We start from the raw sequence: 22603 nt of genomic DNA, 5'->3' as shown, positions 1-22603 counted from the left end.
ACAAATATAGATTAAAAAAACATTTTTCAATATACCCTTACATTAGCAGACACCTTCCTCGTCACCAGCAGCTCCTCCCATCTCATCACTACTCTGTGATGCTGCAAGTATACAAAACAGGAAAGCAGAGCCAGAAGGGGGCAGGCTTGGGCTTGAAAAGACACCAGAGAAGAAAGACTTCGCTATAATGATTCCCGTGCAAAGCCAGACTGAATGCTCAGTCGGGGATTTTATCAAGACTGGTAACAAGCAGGCTGAGCAGTGAAGGATGAAACAGAGAGCAGGGTAGGTGTTTTCTTTAATGTTTCCACTAGAGATGGCCTGAACCAAACTTCCGCAAAAGTTCGGTTCGCGCAAACTTTCTCGAACCGCAATAGACTTCAATGGGGAGGTAAACTTTGAAAACTAGAAACACTTATGCTGGCCACAAAAGTTATAGAAAAGATGTTTCAAGGGGTCTAACATCTGAGTTTTTGCATGGATGAGTGAGATAGACGCCAAAAGTCCCGGGGAAAAATCTGGATTTGACGCAAAGCAGCGTTTTAAGGGCAGAAATAACATTGAATGCTAAATTGCAGGCCTAAAGTGCCGGCCGTGCTGGACTGGTGCGCACCATGACGAGAGTGCAGGCAATAGCGGTTTTCAATCTCATATGGTCGCCAGGCTGAGGTAGCTCAATGACAGAACAACAGTGATTGTCCAGCTGATCGAATTTGGTCTGTCCTCAATGAAGCAACGACCTTATTATCTTTGGTGTGCCACCCCCCGAGACACTCATATAGCCGTCGGTCATTGCTTCATTGTGATACGCAAGCCCCTTCACCACGGCAAGGTAATGATCACGAAGGGGAATTGACACATGTACATGCCTTTTGTTTTGTAGTTGCAGCCGCTGTGCAGCAAGAAAAATTAGGCAGGCATGTACACACACCAGAAAACATTATTATAGCGGCCGCTGCTAGCAGCGGCCTTAAAAATTAAGGAATCCGCCTGGAGTCCTGTACCCTGTTGGTGGTGGCGGAGAAGGGAGTCAAGCGGCCGGCAGGCAGAGATGCTGTGTGGGAATCGACTAAGTCTTGGGGCAGGCAGTCACACGGCGTGCAGGCAGAGATGCTGTGTGTGGGGACTGACTTAGTCTTCGGGCAGGCCTGAGCGTGCTTTACAGACCAGGCATCCGTGGTCAGATGGACCCTTGACCCAACGCTGTGTGCCAGAGATGTCACCACTTGCCTTTCAACATCACGGTACAGATTAGGTGTCTCCTTTTTTGAGAGAAAATTGCGGCCTGGTATCTTCCACTGCGGTGTGTGGCTTTGCTTTTGTGTGCTGCTTTTTCCTCAGGTGGTCATCCCATTGCAGTTTGTGCTTTGTAATCATGTGCCTTCGTAAGGTAGTTGTCCCTACGTGGGTCTTGGTCTTTCCACGGCTTAATTTTCGGTGGCAGAGAGTACAGATGGCATTGCTCTCATCTGAGGCAGACACACAAATATTTTCCACACCGCTGAGCCCTGGTGTGATGGCACTTTGGTGGTGGCGACCGACTGAGTGTTAAGTGGGGTGCCAGAATCAGAGCAGGAGGAGGAAGATATGTCACGCTTCAGTGCGGAAGCTGAGAAAGATGAGGTGATCTGTGTTAAATAGTCAACTACGTCCTGACAATATTGGGGGTTGATGGCACGTGCCTTCTTATGAACACTGTACTTTGGCCGAGGGCCGCACGAAATCACGACAGCGTGACCCAGAACAGACCTGCCAGGTGGCCTGCCTCTGGCTCTGCCTTTGTTTTGTGCATATTGGGGGTGATGAAGTGAAAGGTATGCACTAACTTGACTAATACAATGTAGGGTTACACAGGTGCAGTGAACAGGTATGTATGGAGTGGTATATCACACTGCGTGCGCTCACGTAGGTAGGTGGGTGCACTGAACAACAGGTAGAAATATGCAGTGATGATGAGTTTGCGATAAAGCCTTTGATAATGGGATTTTGAATGAACATGAGAAAAAGTTCCTAGTTCCGAACCATCCTTCCATAGCCTATTTTTATCACATCCCTAAAATCCACAAGAATCCGGTAGAGCCTCCAGGAAGACCCATTGTGGCAGGGATGGAGGGTTTGGCAGCTAATATTTCCTCTTATGTCGATCATTTTCTCCAGCCCATTGTACTGCAGACCCAAGCCTACACACGGGATTCATTACATGTTATGGATATGCTACAAAATTATAGATGGGACAACGACTACCTATGGGCTTCCTTAGATGTAACATCACTTTATACCAGTATCCCACATGATAAGGGCATAGAAGCCGTCCACTACTTTTTGATTCAAGATGGTTCAGTCCCATTTACACAAAGTCAATTTATTTTAGATCTATTACAGTATGCTCTTTCGCACAATTATTTCAGTTTTATGGACCAACTGTACTTACAGACGTGTGGCACATCTATGGGGGCAGGGTTTGCCCCAAACTTTGCCAATTTATACATGTCATATTGGGAAAGTCAACATATATGGGCAACCAATCCCTATGCCAAAAACATCGTATTTTATACGAGATATATTGACGATATCTTAATCATTTGGGATGGGGACGCTGATTCTTTTAAAGAATTTGTTATGATGTGCAATACCAACACGTTTGGACTTGAATTCACCTATGTTACTTCTGATAAGAACATTGTATTTTTAGATTTAGAACTATACTCAGATAGTGATGGAAAAATTTGCTCTAAGACTCACTTCAAACCCACATCTGGCAACTCCTATTTACATGCTTCCAGTTGCCATAGTACCAAATGGATAGAAAATATCCCTAGAAGTCAATTCCGCAGGCTCAGGCGGAATTGTACTGCAGACATAGATTATTTGAACCAAAGTGAAGTGCTAAGGAAAAAATTTTTGGAGAAAAGGTATGAACAAAAACATATACAAGCTACTAGCGAGGAATTTAAGAGAAAGACCTTCCAACCAAAGAATATGAACTCGGACAATACATTCCATTCCGAATTGCCATTCATCACTCTATTTTCTGCAGTACATAGGAAAATTAAGACTATTTTAACGCAGAACTGGCCCATTCTGAAACAAGATCCCCTCTTGAGGAACGTTATTCCTGACCGTCCCTCTGTAATTTTCAAGAGGGCAAGATCAATTAAGAATACCATCGCACCTAGCAATATAAGAAAGATCACTGAAAAACCTAAAAGTATGTTTCCCTTAGTAGTAGGTAACTTCAGATGTCATGTAAAGAGATGTGGGTGTTGTCCCTTTATTCAACACAGGACAAAGGAAGTAATAGATGGGAATCAATATGCCTCCAAGATTAAGGAATTTATAACTTGTGGAAGCAATCACATAGTGTATTTGCTAACGTGTGGTTGTCCTAAGGCCTATGTAGGCCGAACAACCCGACCACTTAGACAAAGGCTAGGGGGACATAAGCGCAACATTCTTGAGGGTGTAGAAAAACATAGTGTTCCCCGTCATTTCAAAGAATGCCATGATAGTTCTGTGGACACACTCAGGATCATGGGTCTTGAAATGATCCCCAAGGGTTTACACCATGGAGAAAGATACAGGAGGTTATGTGAGAGAGAGACCTACTGGATCTTTAACCACTTGCCGACCGCACGCTTATACCGTGCGTCGGCAAAGTGGCAGCTGCAGGACCAGCGACGCAGTACTGCGTCGCCAGCTGCAGGCTGATTAATCAGGAAGCAGCCGCTCGTGCGAGCGGCTGCTTCCTGTCAATTCACGGCGGGGGGCTCCGTGAATAGCCTGCGGGCCGCCGATGGCGGCTCGCAGGCTAAATGTAAACACAAGCGGAAATAATCCGCTTTGTTTACATTTGTACGGCGCTGCTGCGCAGCAGCGCCGTAAGGCAGATCGGCGATCCCCGGCCAATCAGCGGCCGGGGATCGCCGCCATGTGACAGGGGACGTCCCGTCACTGGCTGCACAGGACGGATAGCGTCCTGTGCAGCCCAGATCTCCCGGGGGAGCAGGTAGGAGAGGGAGGGGGGAGAATGTCGCCGCGGAGGGGGGCTTTGAGGTGCCCCCCCCGCAACATGCCTGCAGGTAGGAGCGATCAGACCCCCCCTGCACATCATCCCCCTAGTGGGGAAAAAAGGGGGGCGATCTGATCGCTCTGTGTGGCCGCGGATCTGTGCTGGGGGCTGCAGAGCCCACCCAGCACAGATCCAAACAAACAGCGCTGGTCCTTAAGGGGGGGTAAAGGGTGGGTCCTCAAGTGGTTAAGATGAACTCACGGAACCCAAATGGACTGAATGAGAGCTTGGAAATTTCCACATTTCTTTGATCAAATGTTATTGAGCCAGTTTGATTTATCTTGTTTTATAAGTAACATATGTTCCCTTTTCCTTACAGCCGCCCCATCCCCTTAGCAGATATCCACACTAGATGAGGGTGGTGAGTACACCATAAGTTAGGACCGGTCCATAGTAGGTCTATAGAGCTAATAGAGTTAATTGTATATCTTATTGTGCTTTTCTAAATAAACGTTATAGGTGTCCAGCCCAAGCAATCAATCCCCCCCCCTCCTGTTCCCGTTCCTCCCTTTGTTCCTCTCCTTTTTTCCCCCCCGCCTTTCCATTTTACTCTTGTTTTTGATGTCCCCCTCCTCCCCTCTTTTTCCATTTTTTCTGCCCCCCCCCTTTTTTTCCTTCCCCCCCCCCCCCACTAGGTGGACCCACCACCACTCCACTATCCCCAACTATTTTACAGGTTAGGGTATGTGCACTAGAAGTTGTGTCATATTTGAGTATATGGTTATTAAAATTCCTGTGGGGGCGGAGGCATAATGCCATCTGATCATATTGAAGATGACCATACCCACATATTAAAAATCTAGGACCTCCACCAAAAATCCAGGACCCCCATTATTATGTATTTTTGGTTATGATTTTTTGTTATAAAATATTTTTTAACAGCCATACTTTTTGAGAAATAGTGATAATCTGAGTTCCAAAATTAACACCACAACCCGTTCTCTTCCTAATGCTTTTTTATTTAGGTTGATGTATGTATATTTATTGACACCCCAAGTCTGTACTACACCTATATTCTAGTGCAGCGCTAACGTTCTTACTGATGAACATTGATGATTTTATGTAAAATCTTGAATATTGTTTTTAATTAGGTACCCATTCATATCTGTATAATGTATGTCATTTTGTAATATTCTTCTTTGTTATATATAGTTTTTATATATATTTATATATATTTTGTACGATGAATTCTGGAAGGCGTGACGACTGCGCGCTGCGAGTCAGCACGCCTTATAATTGTTAGCACTACATTCCCTAAAACGTATTCACATTAAATATGACCTGCACTGATGAAATCTAATATAATGCCCCACCACTGCAAACTCTATCAGGAGGCTTCAGCCCCGTTTGATACTTATTGTTCATTTTTAAATAAAGATCTTCTAATTCAAGAGCTTCTTTGTAGCCATGACTACGGCTCAGATAACTCATTTAAAGAGCGTGCTGTGTGTACTGACGTGAGCCGATGAAGGCGCAGAGCTAACCCTCAGCCACGCCCACTCCTACAGCGAGACGGCCTTCCTGTCCATCGGAGATCGCGCTGCTGGCCACAGCGCGTTGTCGTCATACTGCCAGAGAGTGTAGCGGTTGGCTGTACCGCTGAGAGGCGCATTTTACACTTTTTATCTTGTGAGTATAACTTTTATATTGCGAATAAAGCCCACCCTTGGTAATGCACTATAGTGCGCTCCATCTCCTTTCTTTTAGATATGCAGTGATGAGTATTACAAATGTGCACCTGTCACACACAACACACACGTACCGTGAACAGGTATAGTGACTGGTGGTATTAAATATCACACTGCGTGCGCTCACGTAGGTAGGTGGGTGCACTTAAGTGAACAACAGGTAGGTATATGCAGTGCTGGGTATTGCAGTGTGCACCTGTCACACACAGACAGGTACCGGACAAGCACAGTGACACTGCGTGCGCTCACGTAGGTGCACTGTGAACAACAGGTAGGTATATGCAGTGATTGGTATTACAATGTGCACCTGTCACAAACAAAGGTAGTCACTGAATGTGCTGGGCCTGGCAGTGGCACACAATGTAGGAATTACCAAGGCTGTCTATGCAACACAAGTGTCTGTGGGACACACACACAAAGATCACAAGAACAAGATTAGCTCTCAAAAGAGCTGTTAAGGGGTGCTTTTTTAGCAATAAGAATCAGCAATGAGCAAGCTAAGAAGCCTACAAGAGCCTAACTAAGCTTTCCCTATAGGTCTCTGCACAGCAGCTCTCCCTTCTCTAATTACTGCAAGCACACGAGTGAGTCCAATGCCTGACGCTGCCTGCCTTTTAGAAGGGGGTGGGGCTCCAGGAGGGAGTGTAGCCTGATTGCCTACAATGTGCCTGCTGACTGTGATATAGAGGGTCAAAAGTTGACCCTAATGATGCACTATGGGGTGAATCGAACTTCTGGAAACGTTCGCGAACCACTGAAGTTTGCCGGTAACCGTTCGCCGGCGAACCGTTCGGACCATCTCTAGTTCCCACTGATATATATGGTAAAATACATGAGGGTGCTTCTTCTCTGGTACACTTTAAGCCATAAGCAAGCAAGAAAATACTCAAAATAATTTTGATAGTACTTTTTCACCTACTTTTTGGTACTTTTTCAATTGAAGAGTGCTAAAAAGGTATTTTACTGGTAAATAGAAAATGAAAATGTATCGCCTAGTAGAAAAGTTCTCCTGACTTTTCTCCTAGGTGGTATTTTCATAACTTGGCAATAAAATGCTTTTTAAGCCTCCAGTAAGCAAGAAAATACCTAAAAATCATTTTGATGGTACTTTATCAATTGCAAACTACTGAAAAATTATTTTAAATACAGAAGAATAATTATCTCTTAGGAGAAATGCAGAAGAAAAAGTTATTTGCATATGAGCCTGCACTTAACCTCCTGTCTCATAGACTCTCCTGTAACCTGGTAAGCTTGCAGATAAAGTGGCACAAGATTCTGGGTAGGGATCTTCCCAATGATGCATTTTTTTAAGCATACATAGGTCAGCGAGCTGTGTCTGGGCACAAGAGCAGAACTACAATTTTCAGTCCTTGTGGTATAGAACCCCGAATTACATCCATAGAATCTTTTCACAGACTCGAAATATATGTTGGAGATGGATGGAACTCGGATGAAGGCAATTTCCTCCACGTAATGTGGAAATGCCCAGGAATTGTACATTTCTGGAGAGATGTACAGAAGATTATTAAGCAAATCACCAGTTATCCCACTTCCCTTCTCTTGGAAAACTTCTTAATTGATGGGCTAGAAATACCTAGCACAGCATATAGAAAATCAATACTCCCTCACCTGTTAAATGCGACAAGAAGCCTTGTACCAGCTCTTTGGAGATTCACAGATACACCCTCCCTAAAGCAATAGGTAGGAAGAGTGAAAAAATTGATGGAAATGGAAAGCCTGATCCATCTTGCTCATGATTCCTATGACAAGCATGGCCGGTGCTCCAACGTTTTGTCCTACATTGTCGAAATGTCCTACGCTCATGACAGAATGATGGAGAACTCCATCGAGGAGACCTACAAATCGAAATAACCTACTATGAAAATAGGCTGATTGTATATGTGTTTCACTATATGTTATTGCTAATAAAGTAATAACGGAAATAAGTTTGAAAATGCAGCAGTTATAGATGATTAATCTGTGCTCAGGGAGGCTGCACGGCCCCTAGAAAGGGGCCTGCTTATTAGGAAACACTTGCCGCTGCACTCCCTCCAGCCACAGGCTTACTCCGCACACCCGTAGGGTAAACCGATGAGGGGAAATGAGAAAACCTAAATGCGCATGTGCAGAGTGGGCGTGGAAAGTGCTGAGCACGCGCAGAAGGGAATGTAGGCAAAATCGACGCGTAGGTCAAAACGTTGGAGCACCTGCCTTTGACCTGAGCGACCTGAGCGGTCGCTCAGGGCGCCGGCTTCCAGGGGGGCGCACTTCCCCCTGGAGTCACATAAGGCATCTACTGCATCGCTTCCCTCCCTCCGATAAAAGGGTCTTCCCCGCCGCACTGCTTCCCTCTGAATGTCCCCCGCTCTGAGCTTCTCTCAGTTCCCTTCCCTCCCTCCAATGTAGAAACCGGTGTGGGCAATCTCTCCCCAGCCGCGGAGTAATACAGCCTCAGCGCATGTGTGACGTAGGAGACAGGCAGCAGCAGGCACAGGCAGGGGAACATAGTGTATCAGTTTATTTTGCAGCATTGCCGCTCTCAGTCCTGCCTCCCGACCCGACCTGATCCAGCCATGGTTCTCTCCTTGAGAGCACAGCAGGCACATTATGTAATATCAGGAAGAAGGTGCCGTGCTGTAGTAGGAAGCAGACGGAGTGTGAAGTCCTTGGCAGCTGCATCCACGGTAAGAGATACTGCTGGCCTGCTGTACTTTCTCACTGCACGCTTGGGTAGGGGAGGGGTGTATGGAGAAGGAAGAGAGAGCTGCCTGTGTCACTGTAATTCATGCTGGGAACTTTTACTCTTCCTTAATTAATCAGCTAACTATCAGTGACCATGGCCCCCTCCTCTTACACACACACACACACACCCCAGCAGCAGGAAGGGGGGATGGGGGTTGGACGGACTGAGGAACGAAGAGAGAGAGAGAGAGCTGCCTTCAAGATGGGAATAGTTAAGTTACTGAGGGGGGTAGGGGCAGAGGGACCACCATGTACAAGGCTGAAAACATGTACAGGAGGCTGCAAACATGAGCAGGACCCTCATGCAGAGAAGGGACTGGCTGCAGATCTCCTGCATTCCCCTGGAGGTGTGTAAAATCTGTCATTACTCTATTTGTGAATTCTTTGCAGTCTCTTCCTGTTTTACATTCCCCTTTCTTTGCATTGGATGGGACACCACAGCTGAACTACATGTAGTGGTGGTGAGCATTGTGGCTTCCCTTCATGTAATAGGTTCATTATGAAAGCATGTGTTACATGAAAGTCATAATGCCCACACAATTGCACTCAGCTGCCCTTCCCCCGACTTGTGCACCCTGCAAAGTTTTTGACAACATAGCAATAACTCGCCTGTCCCGACTGGCACTGCTTCATTAGTCCCTGCTACATGTCTTCATCCTTATTAGACTCATCTTCTCAGGCCATTGAGAAGAGGCGCCCCTGCGAGGATGAGGACGAGAGCTCGGACTAATCGAGCAGCACATCTACAGGGACAAGTGAGTTGCTGTGTTGCCAAAAACTTTGCAGTGGGCCCAGGGATCAGAAGGCCTGGAGAGGGGGCACTTCGACAGCCAGTTTGGGGACCCTGGGGGGTGAATTTGCTGCCCCCAGGTTACTTTTGTCCCAGGGCCCCATTGTAGCTAGAACCGGCCCTGATCGGAGGGAGGGAAGGGAACTGAGTGGAGCTTAGAGCAAGGGACATTAATCAGAGGGAGGGGAATACGCTTTTATTGGAGGGAGGGAAGCTGTGCGGAGGGGAAGACGCTTTTATTGGAGGGAGGGAAGCTGTGTGCCAGGGGGAGATATTTTAATTGGAGGGTGGGAAGCGGTGCAGCAGGCGCCTCTTATTTGACTCCAGGGGGACGTTCTGCGAGAGGGGAGGCCGTGTGTGTGTGGTCTGCATGTGTGTGATCTGTGTGTGTGATCTGCATGTGTGCATTTGATCTGCATGTGTGTGTGATCTGTGTCTGTGTAATCTGCATGTGTGTTTGTGTGTGTGGTCTGCATGTGTGTGTGTGTGATCTGCGTGTGTATTTGATCTGCATGTGTGTATGTGTGATCTGTGTCTGTGATCTGCATGAGTGAGTTTGTGTGTGTGGTCTGCATGTGTGTGTGATCTGCATGCGTGTGTGTGATCTGAGTGTGTATTTGGGGGGGGGGGCACCAAAATCTGGTTACGCTCAGGGCGCTGTGAAACCTAAGGCCGGCCCTGATGACAAGTTCCTGGTCGCCTGGTCTACATAATGTAAATTTGTACCAACAGATAAACAATGGGAATTAGACCCCAGGAAACCACTAACCCTTCACATTCCTACAACCTTCCTCATCCTCCTTACTCTCTTCAGCATATTGCCTTATTGTTCCTTCCCCTTCTGATCCATTACAATATGAGTAGACAGACTCCTATTTGTATTAAATAGAGAGGTTTAAACCTTTCATTTATCACAGATTCTTGTGTTACTAAGGTTGGGAGACTAAACCTACACTCTCGACGGTTATGTTGATTTATAAATAGAAATATAGCAAAGCCACCGTTATCCGGAACTCAGGCAACCGGAAGTCTCAACTAACCGGCATGTCTGAGGGATAACAGGGACTGTTTTTTTTTTCTTGTTTTATTTTTTTGGAAGGGGGGGGAGGTTGGTATTTAATTACTTACCAAGCCTTCAGCAATGTCTTGTAGCCTTCCTGCAGTCCCTAGCATGTTTCCAGCTTTCGTGCAAGGATCTGGCATGTCACCTGAGTAGATGCGGAAAGAGGTTACCGTATACCTCGCATCATGGTTCTCATTACCCAGAGGGAGATAATTGTGCTATTATATGTTGGCTTAGACCCCTATTTTGAAGGTTTATTAGAAGCAGGAGGTATAAAACAGGTGTAAAAACTAACAGGCTGGGCTATAATAATGAAAATTTTTGTTATGCTGCATTCGAAACACTCACATTGATGATTTTTTGTACAGTGTTCTAATATTGTTCATATGTTGTTTGTTATATTTGCATTCAATAAAATGAATGAAACAAAATTAAAAATGAATTGATATGATTTCCATCAATGGTGCTACTTTTGGTCATTCTTTTCTCTCAAACGATTATGTGTTGTTGTTTTTTTTCTGATTGTAGCACATTCATCTTAGTACAGGGATGTCAAACTCAAATACAAAGTGGGCCAAGATGGAACACTGGGACCTAGTCGTGGGGCAAACGTAATGTCTACTGGCCACCTTCCTTCCTTTTAAAGTTTCCAGGTGTCTAATGCCCCCCCCCCCCCCATACAGTTCCCTGGTGTCTATTAGTCCTCCCTCCTCTATACATTTCCTTAGTGTTTAGTGCTTTCTCCCTACCTCGCTCTTATGGCTTCCCTGGTGTTCTAGGGCTTTACCCCCAACATAGCTTTACTGGTGGTCTAGAATGGGCCAGACATAAGTGGGGAAACCACCTGGGGGACAAAATGAATGGATCTGAGGGCCAGATTTGGCCCGTGGTCCGGAATTTGACTTGTATGTCTTAGTCTATAGTGCAGGCTTTTCTGTTTGTGTATGTTTTACATTACAAACAGCACTTGGTGACATCTTGTTTTTGATTTAAATAATTGCAAGAGTTCTCAATGGCTCTTTACCCATTTAATACCCATATATGACCTCATACTGGAATACGCAACACTGTCTTCTTCCTTAAATTGTTTCTAAAGGCGTGTACACACGCCTGATTTATTCAAACAATAGGTCGTCAGACCCGCACCATGCGGCGGCCATTCTAGCGACAGTTTTCCTGTGTGTACAGTCTATCGGTAGGCTGATAAGGCTGAGCGGATCTGTCAAAACCAGCCTTATCAGCCTGCCGACAGACTGCACACACAGGAAAACTGTCGCTAGAATGGCTGCCCCGCGGGCGAGTCTGACGACTCGTCGTTTGCGGGAATCCGGTGTGTGTACGCGCCTTTAATGTCTAATGAACTAATTCAGAGAGAGATTCCTTGTGTAGAGTAAATACTATAGATGTCAATGCGATGCTACTAATTACTGCTTACATGCAAATTTAATGTGAATTGTATGCATCCAATGGCCTCAATTCACTAAGTGTCACCGCATTCGGTAATGCTGAAAAAAGCTAATTTTACCAAACATCTTCCCAAATTCCGATTCACTAAAACTATTACCGCACAGAAAATTAGAATTACCGAGTTAAGGTAAATTACTGACTAATACCTGGAGAGGTAAATTACTGACTTGTATGGTAAAAACCTCAAGACTTGTCAAGATATAGAAATTCACAAAGATTTACGCATTCGGTAAATTGGGCAAAGTTGTTTGAGATTTTTCTCCAGCTGTGACCAGCCGATAACTCACTCTCTCCATGCAGTAACATTGACAGACAGCCAATAAGGAGAGCCAGGCAGCAAATAGGGAAAGCCACACAGTCCTGCTTCTCATCCTGAATTGGTCCGACATCCTAGAAGGCGAGACTTTACTGTAGCAGAGCAGGGGCAAGAGACTTTTTATGAAGCTTTTCTGCATCCCTTTAGATGTGAAAATCTGTATACTGTTATACAGAAGAGCTACCCCTGGTGGCTGCACCACATCTAAAGGGATGTTGGTGATACACTGTACAGAAAACACTACTTCTGCATACAGCTCTCTGCTCCACAGCTGGAAAGTGACACTTACCGAGCAGTGCTTAGTGAATTGAATCATGTTTGTTTGGTAAATTACCAAACTTCTACCTTATGAGGAAAATCTTTAGTGAATTTGGAAAAAATACTAAATGATTTTACCGAATTGCCTTTAGTGAATTGAGGACAATGTGCCCAATTCCAAGAACTATCAAAGGTTAATGTACTCGTGAACAAAATGTTTTGCTTGCTTGTTTTGTTTAAAATGTACTGAAAACTAATTTTACAGATAAGTGAATCACACCCATTGTGCCTAATGCTGTGAATACACGGTTTGTTTCTGCCACCGATAGATGGTTAGATGTCCGATCTCCTAGTCGATCGTTTGCCGCTCCATTTCTGATAGAAGTGTATTCCCAGCATAATTAAGAAACTGAACAGTTTGGAAAGTTTGCATTCTCAGTCTGAGTTCATCAATAAATGTTATTACCTTTACTACAAAGTTTTGTTACATGCATCTGTTTAGTGGTATCCTCAAATAAACACTGGCTAGATAAGATCATCATAGAGAGAAGCTAATTACCCTGTTTCCAGCTGAATCGAGAAGGTCCAAGTACCCAGAATTCATGGTTATCAAAGTGAATCTCTCCTCTGGGTGGCAGGAAAGCATGTGCAAGTTCTCCATTGGGGCCATCAAAGCAGGGATGTAGGGGAGAGCTCCAGCAGTCACTGTGATTAAAGGCATAAAAGCCTGAAAAGCATAGTTAATATCTCAGTCATCTGAATTAACAGAACAATCACGTAAAGCACAATTATTGCTGTATACTGCAGGGGCGTAGCTAGAAATGACTGGGCCCCATAGCAAAATATTTTTATGGGCCCTCCCCCCCGACCTTCCAACCCCACGGACCTCAGACCTCCCACACAAACATTCCTCCAGGACCCTCCACCCCAACATTCCCACACCTCTCTAAGTACAGTGTAAGTAGCCAGGTCTATAGATGTGGCCAGGGGGAGAGATGTTCCCAGAACAGGTAGCCAGGGGTAGAGATGTCCCCAGAACAGGTAACCAGGGGTATATGTGCCCAGTATATGTAGGCAAACGTACAGGGCCAGTTCTAGACTGGCACATATGAGGGGGCAGTCAAAAATGGGTAGGGGCAACATGTAGTTATACTAGCTAATGTAGTTACATAAAAAAAAAAAAAAAAATGACGTAAATGCACATAATGACAGACAGCGTTTCCCCAGTAAATGCATGTAATGAGAGACAGCGTTTCCCCACTAAATGCACATAAGAGACAGTGTTTCACCAGTAAATGCACGTAATGACAGACAGCCTTTCACCAATAAATGCACGTAATGAGAGACAGTGTTTCCCCAGTAAATGCACATAAGAGACAGCTTTTCACCAGTAAATGCACATAAGAGACAGCTTTTCACCAGTAAATGCACATAATAAGAGATGGCTTTTAACCAGTAAATGCACATAATAAGAGACAGCTGTTCACCAGTAAATGCACGTATTAAGAGACAGCTTTTCACCAGTAAATGCACATAATAAGAGACAGCTTTTCATCAGTAAATGCACATAATAAGAGACGGCTTTTAACCAGTAAATGCACATAAGAGACAGCTTTTCACCAGTAAATGCACGTATTAAGAGACAGCTTTTCACCAGTAAATGCACATAATAAGAGACCGCTTTTCACCAGTAAATGCACATAATGACAAACAGCCAGTGTCCCCAGTATATGTAGCCAGGGGTATATGTGCCCAGTATATGTAACCAGAGGTATATGTCCCCAATATATGTAGGCAGGGGTATATGTTCCCAGTATATGTAGCCAGGGGTATATGTGCCCAGTATATGTAGTCAGGGGTATACGTGCCCAGTATATGTAGTCAGGGGTATATGTGCCCGGTATATTGTAACGATCGGTGTCAGCACACAGAGAGAATCTGATTATTGGTGATCTGCAGTATCACCAAGAATACAGATATATACCCGATTATTGATGATCTGCAGAATCACCGATAATCCAAGTATAACTAACCTCTGGACACCTATATAGTGTGAGTGTTTTGTGCAACAGTAATGACTTTGAGTAAGACCACCCGAGGAGCAGGTGGTCTTTGGCAGTATGAGCGATACTGCCTTCTGAGAAGTGCAAAAACCTTCCAGCAGCCTGAGACCTCCAAAGGGGTGGAGTCCCAGGCTGAAAGTAGGAAGGACCTGTGAGTGAGTGACACCTGAAGGTGGATGTTACTAGCAGGTCTGGAGACTATCTCTTAAGGAGAGAGATAGCTCTCAAGGTCGGGCAAGCCAGGTCGGCAACACACGGACAGACAAGGTACAGAGACAGAAGGCTGATTCGGTATCCAACGGCAGGCAGGGTTGGCAACAGATAATCAGATATGCGTAGGTACCGAATCAGAAAGCAGAGGGATAGTCAGAAAAGCAGTAGGTCATAACAGATATCAAACAATGCCTAGTCTTGGGTGTGAGGTCCGTGGTCTCTACACCCTGGAACTAGTCTGGAGTATAATATGATGGCACACAGTATCCCTAGTCTTGGGTGTGAGGTCCGTGGTCTCGACACTCTGGAACTAGTCTGAAGTATAACAGAATGATAACACAAAGTCCCTAATCTTGGGTGTGAGGTCCGTGGTCTCGACACCCTGGAACTAGTCTGAAGTATAACACAATGATAAACAGAAGTAATCTGGCTCAGTGTGAATTCTCAGGTCTTCCTGGTTCTAACACACTGTAGGATCTGACTAAGGTCTGAGTGCTTCCACGTAAGTGTTCGCAACGGCAGACCACCTGAGACTGACCAGCAGTGACTATATATAGAGCAGCGCTCTCCGGTGCCACCCATCAGCGATTGACCAATAGTCACTAGCTCTCAGGTCAGCTCCCTCCTCGGCTGTCATAAAGGTTCTGCCTCTCAGCGCGCGCGCGTATTTCTCAATCTGTGTGAACTAACAGACCCAGCCACACCAGATGCACGCTGCTGCGTGCAAACCGCCGGGCTGGACGCGGAATCAGCCGCCCTGCTGTCAATACACGCGGCGGCTTTTCCGCGTTCCATTACATATATGTATTCAGGTGTATATATGCCCAGTATATGTAGCTAGAGGTATATATCCCCAGTATATGTAGCCAGAGGTATATGCCCCCAGTATATGTAGGCAGGGGTATATGTGCCCAGTATATGTAGCCAGGGGTATATGTGCCCAGTATATGTAGCCAGAGGTATATGTGCCCAGTATATGTAGCCAGATGTATGTCCCCAGTATATGTAGGCAGGGGTATATGTGCCCAGTATATGTAGTCAGGGGTATATGTAATGTGCCCAGTATATGTAGTCAGGGGTATATGTGCCCAGTATATGTAGCCAGGGGTATATGTGCCCAGTATATGTAGCCAGGGGTATATGTGCCAGTATATGTAGCCAGGGGTATATGTGCCCAGTATATGTAGCCAGGGGTATATGTGCCCAGTATATGTAGCCAGGGGTATATGTGCCCAGTATATGTAGCTAGAGGTATATGTCCCCAGTATATGTAAGCAGGGGTATATGTGCCCAGTATATGTAGCCAGGGGTATATGTGCCCAGTATATGTAGCTAGAGGTATATGTCCCCAGTATATGTAAGCAGGGGTATATGTGCCCAGTATATGTAGCCAGGGGTATATGTGCCCAGTATATGTAGCCAGGGGTATATGTGCCCAGTATATGTAGCCAGAGGTCTATGTGCCCAGTATATGTAGCCAGAGGTCTATGTGCCTAGTATATGTAGCCATAGGTATATGTGCCCAGTATATGTAGCCAGAGGTATATGTGCCCAGTATATGTAGCCAGAGGTATATGTGCCCAGTATATGTAGCCAGAGGTATGTCCCCAGTATATGTAGGCAGGGGTATATGTGCCCAGTATATGTAGTCAGGAGTATATGTAATGTGCATGTAGGCAGGGGTATATGTGCCCAGTATATGTAGTCAGGGTTATATGTGCCCAGTATATGTAGTCAGGGTTATATACGCCCAGTATATGTAGCCAGGGTATATGTGCCCAGTATATGTAGTCAGGGTTATATGTGCCCAGTAGATGTAGCCAGCAAGTCCCTCGGGTCGGGCAGCCCTTATTTCCACCCACCTCCGTCCACTGCTGTAGCTCTGCTCAGTCAGCACAACCACGCCTTGCGCGTGGGGTCGGGTCGGTGCTCCGCTCCTCGCAGCTCTCCTGGTCGCAGCTCTGAGAGTCCTCCTCCTTCTACCTCCCTGGCTGGCCGGAACTATACAGCAAGTGTCGGCCCAGCCGCCAGGGAGGATCAATGCGCCGCCACATAGTCCCCCTCCTCACCAGCCACCTTATCAGAGGAGGGGGCCCGGGGGAGCCTGGTGCTATTCTAAAATTAGTCGGGTGCAAGGGGGCCCGGACGGCATAATAATAATAATAAAAAAAAAGTCCCCTGACTCGCACGGGCCCCCTGTGGCGTAGGGGCTCCATAGCAACGCTATGGTGGCTATAGTGAATGCTACGCCACTGGTATACTGTTATTAGAAGCATTAAGCAGAACCTTAGCTCAGCATTTTGTGAACTTATAACCTAGCTCACTGTTTCCTAAACCTGTCCTCAGATCCCACCAACACTGTATAGTTTGCAAACATTCTCTATATTGCTGAGACACTATTTATTCCAGCTTTGCATAAGATAGGTTAACTAGCTGTGCCTATGAGAGGTTACTGTAAGTGCAAATCATGCAGTGATGGTTGGACCTGGGGAAAGGTTAGGGAAATACTGTTCTAATTAGACCAGCTTCCTACGTTGTAGAGAACAAGCATGGAATTTCTAGAAAACCGATTGCGAAATCCCAACTTTATCTACGGGTTTTGCTGCAGATGATGGGGTTAATTCACTAAACAGTGCTAATGAATAGTGCTACAGCGCTACATGAATTACACGTGTTATTGTGCACGTAAAACTTTACACGCATTAAAACTTATAGCGCGCATTAATTTAAGCGCTTAGAAGTTTACGGACGTAATGTTAACATTAAAAACATTGCGCTCTACCGTACGTGCTGAAAGTGCTTGTCGCATTATGCCGATAGCGCACACAGCGTTATGCAGATAGCGCATTATGAAATAGTGAGCGCGCTATGAAATAGCACTGTTTAGTGAATCAACCCCGATGAGTGAAAAGTAAATATCCTTCTCTCTTAACAAGATAACAGATAGGGAGAGAAAGAACGGGTGGCTATATTGGATGCAACCGCAAAGTCAGCATTTCTCAGGCCTGCGCTGAAAGTTAACTAAAATGTCACGTTTTCACATTCAAAGTGTTTTTACATTTGTGCTGGTAACAGAAAAGGTAATTCTAATAATATCACTTATAAATCTAGGATAAAATATGGAAAATTGAATCTGCTAGTTCTCCATCATAAAAGGTTTGAGAAACTTTTATTAAAAAATAACCCTTTATGTGCTTTCCTGCATGGAACCCTGATTGTTACAGTTTCTCCAAAATGCCAGGGGGGTTGGAAGTGCTCCACTTGTTAGGTGCACAGGAGTTCTATACCACAGAAAAAGGACTTTATAACTGTTTGGTTAGTACACAGATGGAAGTTTTTGCAGCATTTGTCGCAGTCTTTGTCCAAGATTCCAAGGGTGTTGTGGTGTTGAAAACTCGGTCCCAATATTGCATGTATTTATGTTGGAACTATGGGGTGAGATGAACAGGTGCATTGAAACAAGTATACAGTAGTGAAATAAGGCCTTTTAGAAGGGGGCCTCCATCCAAGATTACCGTAATTCAAGGTCTGATTTTTCTGGGGAATTCAATATTTGCACAGAGAGAGTGCCTAAGAAATGGCATATCTACATATATTGTTAATAATACGAATCAACCACTTGTGTACGTTCCTTGAACTATTCAATTGAATACAATCTGATGAAAGGATCCAACACGTCCTCAATAAAACATATCTTCTTTTAGTGCCAGATAGAATTCGGAAATTTCGCTAAGCCCAGGGACATAGGCAGGGTTGCCAAATAGTGGTTGTAAGTATGAGTTCAGTGGGAGTAAGACCATTTTCCTGCCCAATGAGTGCCATAGCTGAACAATGGATCTAACAGATGCATAGGTCTTGGAAGCTTCAACTAGGTCCTGCTTAAAACCCCATAAAAGATAGCTAGGATGGTTTGGATGACAAGACAAGGCTTGAAATTCTCTTTGTGCCCAGCAAGTGTGAGGGTCCTTTTCGGGCCATGCTCCCATCGGTATCACTGGACTTGCTATGTAATAATTGTCTAAATTGAGTTATTACCTCTCGAGAGATTCGGGCAGCGTCTTGTGCCAGATACATTATATTGGTTCATATTGGAATGGGGCAAATGCACATCCCAGGATCCACATGGGAAGAGCAGAAAAATATATACTAACAGAGAGAATTCATTTTGAATGCGGACATGTGTCACCCAGGGCAGGTTTAAGCAACAATGGGGCCCCAGGGCAAAATAAACCTGGGGGGCCCCCCCCAACATATAACCCGGAACAAAAATCGGCATTAGGGGACCTTTTTTGCAGCTGGTATAGTCAGGGTGTGAAGTCCCAATCAGTCGGAGCTCCACATTCTGGCTATCTCAGCCTGCATGGGGGACAAGGGGTTAAAAAGTTTCAGGAGGGGGGACCCCACATAATTAAAGAAAAAAAATTCCCACACTCTAAACATAAAAAAAAATTGGGAAAATAGGAAAAAATGCCAGAGATCTTCATACAGCCATATTGTAGCGCTGCGGCTGCGTATAGATCGCCTGGAAACCCTGTCAGGAAATTTATTGTGCTTTCGTTTGATGCATGTAAAATTACACTACCGTTAGGTTTGCTACTAAAAGTTACATTTACCGCATTTAAAAGTATACTTTTCTCCTTCGAAACTTTAAAATCGATTTTCTCAAAAACTATAAAGTCTTTTTGAAAAATTGTTTTTTCCTCTTATTTCTAATGATCTCCTTAACATATCCTGCAAATTTAGGGTTTCTAGCATTTAAGGTGGATTTGCTATTAACCATTAAAGTCGGCAGGTTTTTAAATGTGTATTTTTTTTTCCTTTAAAATTTTAAAATCGATTTTCTCAAAAACTATAAGGCCGATTTGATTTTTTCCTCTTGTAGCCACTGGGGGCCCCTACAAGCTCTTGGGCCCTGGGGCAGCTGCCTGCTTTGCCTCTATGGTAGCGCCGGCCCTGGTGTCACCTGTCTTTTTGGCACGACTTCTTTCTTCCTCTGGCAATTGGGGTCAACGAGATTGCTGAAACCACGAGGCTCAGCACACGTGACATCAAACACGTGCCAGTGTCATGTGGTACCAGCGGTCATGGTTGCGGCAGACACTGAAGGAGGACAGCAGTCATGCTGATGTATGGGTTAATGTTTAAAACACTGCATCAAAATATCGACTGGGTGGCCATGTTGCAGCACTGATTCTTTTCTGATTTTATAAAATTATCGAATCAGTAAGTCGATTGGGCTGCAATATTGCGTAATGCATGAGCACCTTTATGTTAAAGAGTGCCTGAACTGATATGTGACTTGTTAAACATGGATAAACATACAGTAGTAACAATTGTAGTAATTTCTGTTTTCTTTTTTCTCTTTAGCATGGGTTAATAAACTACAACTGCAAACACAGCTGTCCTGTAAAGTAAATAGAAGCCAAACACTTGCATCTGGCTAAACAAACAAACAAACAAACAAACACTCCTGATAACAGATAACAAGGTCATTATTTTTCCATGTTTGAGCTAAATGAACCAGATTTGACATCAAAATGACATGGCTGCTGATTCAGTCCAGACTTAAAAGTTAAAACCAATTCAAAATAAACTATGATTTTCTAGCAAAGTTCTACTGTATTTAAGGTACTCAGAGTTGACAAAAGGAAAAAGATTTAAACATACCTGGGGCTTCTTTTAGCCCAGTCCGCACAGATCACTCCCACGCAACCGTCCTCAACTGCCCGCAGCTTCGGGAACCAGGTCCCATCACTGACGTCAGTCGGCTTGAGTCTACGCAGGAAAAGTGTGACCTCTACGTATCTCTCCAGTGGCTGCTGGAAAGTTAGGTAGATGGTGCACTTCTCTTGCGCAGACCGCACGGAAGTAATGGAACCCGCTACCGGAGCTGAAGGCAGCGGAGGACGGCGGCGTGGGAGCAATCCGTACGGATAGGGTTGAAGGAAGCCCGAGGTATGTATAAATCTTTTTCCTTTTTTCAGCTCTAGTACACTTTAACATTAAGGCCCAGTTAACATTGGAGTAAAAAATGGTTCGCTTAGTGAAATGTAACGTAACGGCCCCTAACGGAGGTTAATGGATGCTATGTTAATCAGTAGGATATTGTTCCATTTGAATGGATCCATTTACGTCTTGAGCCAATTTTCCCCCATTGATGCGTCTGTCACATTGCACGCTGGAAAACTGATGCCTTTTAACCACTTGAGGACCCAGCCTTTACCCCCCCCCCCCCCCCTTAAGGACCAGCGCTGAATACTGAGATCTGTGCTGGGTGGGCTCTACAGCCCCCAGCACAGATCAAACATTAGGCAGAGCGACCAGATCGCCCCCCTTTTTTCCCCACTAGGGGTATGATGTGCTGGGGGGGTCTGATCGCTCCTGCCTGCGTGTGGCTGGCGGGGGGGGGGGGGGGAGGGCACCTCAAAGCCCCCTCCACTGCAGGATTCCCCCTCTCTCTTTCCTCCCTCCCTGCCCCGGAGATCGGAGGCTGCACAGGAACGGATCTGTCCTGTGCAGCCTCTAACAGGCTCCTGCCTGTTATGTGACAGCGATCCCCGGCCGCTGATTGGCCGGGGATCGCTGATCTGGTACAACGCTGCTACTGTTAGCAGCATTGTACAAATGTAAACAAAGCGGATTATTTCCGCTTGTGTTTACATTTAGCCTGCGAGCCGCGATCGGCGGCCCGCAGGCTATTCACGGAGCCCCCCCCGCCGTGAATTGACAGGAAGCAGCCGCTAGCGCGAGCGGCTGTTTCCTGATTAATTAGCCTGCAGCGGGCGATGCAGATGTGCGTCGCTGGTCCTGCAGCTGCCACTTTGCCGACGCGCGTTATGAGTGCGCGGTCGGCAAGTGGTTAAAACCCGATCCGTTCCACAGGTCAGTTTACACATGGATCAGTTTTTCATCCATGCAAGTGTGAACCAGGCCTTACACTACAAATACAATTAATTATCACATTTTTATTTGTAGTTCAGGTTAGCATTAATGTACAGTTACCTGTTTTCCTGATCAACTTAAATGGACAACTTAAATAAACATGAACTTAAATGGAACCTGAGGTGAGAAGAGAGATAGGGAAGCTGACATATTTATTTCCTTTTAAACAATGCACATTGCCTGGCTGTCCTGCTGATCTCCTGCCTCTAATAATTTTAGCCACACACCCTGAACAAGCATGTAGCAGATCAGATGCTCTGACTAGATTAGCCGCTTGCCTATTTTAAGTATGTGACTCAAAAACTACTGAAAGATCATCAGGGCTGCCAGGCAACCGGTATTGTTTACAAGAAAATAAACGTGGCACGGTGGCAGCCTTCATATGCTTCTCACATCGGGTTCACTTTAAGGTCAGACAAATAGAATCGTTTTTTTATTTAATAATGTGTACATTTTGCTTTGCTATTAGGAGAAAAAAATTAACATTTTTGTGTTGATAACTTACCAATGTGAAGGTCAGAGTGCTGAGCAGTAGGGACACGCTGAAAGGTGAGCGGGGATACATTGCTCCACATTCGGAAGGCAAGCGCCAAAGCCTTTTCTGTATCACCTCTGTTTAATGTATTGGGATACTGGACAATCCTGTAACAAATAGTTATATTCTGAATTACCTTTCTGCTAATCCCAGTCTGCTGCTCCTGCGTGGAGAAACTACTTGCATGAATGCTTGCACCAATTCTCATTTATTCAGGTCATGGAATAGCCAAGGAAGATAAGGCAGTTCTGTTTTTTTGTGTGTGTATTCTAGAAGGTATTTCCATCTCTATATTAAAACCTGCCTGGTGTTTTGATTCCCGCGGCCCTACGGCCGCGGGAACGTTTTTTCGTGCATATTTTTTTTTTATCATGTAGCCAGCCTAGCGCTAGCTACATGATTCCCCCCTCTCTGCGGCGTCCCTCCCAGGCTCCCACTCCTCAGAACGCCGCCGGCG

General features: G+C 45.2%; 1 protein-coding gene across 1 annotated transcript in view; it reads right to left on the bottom strand.

Annotated features, from left to right (window-relative positions):
* LOC137504751 (matrix metalloproteinase-23-like) overlaps positions 1-22603 on the bottom strand; it is a 35687-nt gene that overhangs the window by 9098 nt on the left and 3986 nt on the right. Inside the window, exons 3-4 of the mRNA XM_068233336.1 lie at positions 22117-22253; positions 12953-13120 (exon numbers count right to left, since the gene is read on the bottom strand). Of these exons, the coding sequence (XP_068089437.1) occupies positions 12953-13120; positions 22117-22253 (305 nt within the window). The remainder of the gene's footprint in view (positions 1-12952; positions 13121-22116; positions 22254-22603) is intronic.

Source organism: Hyperolius riggenbachi, chromosome 4, assembly GCF_040937935.1.
Source record: "Hyperolius riggenbachi isolate aHypRig1 chromosome 4, aHypRig1.pri, whole genome shotgun sequence".
Lineage (NCBI taxonomy): Eukaryota > Metazoa > Chordata > Amphibia > Anura > Hyperoliidae > Hyperolius > Hyperolius riggenbachi.
This window is presented reverse-complemented; position numbering and strand designations above follow the sequence as displayed.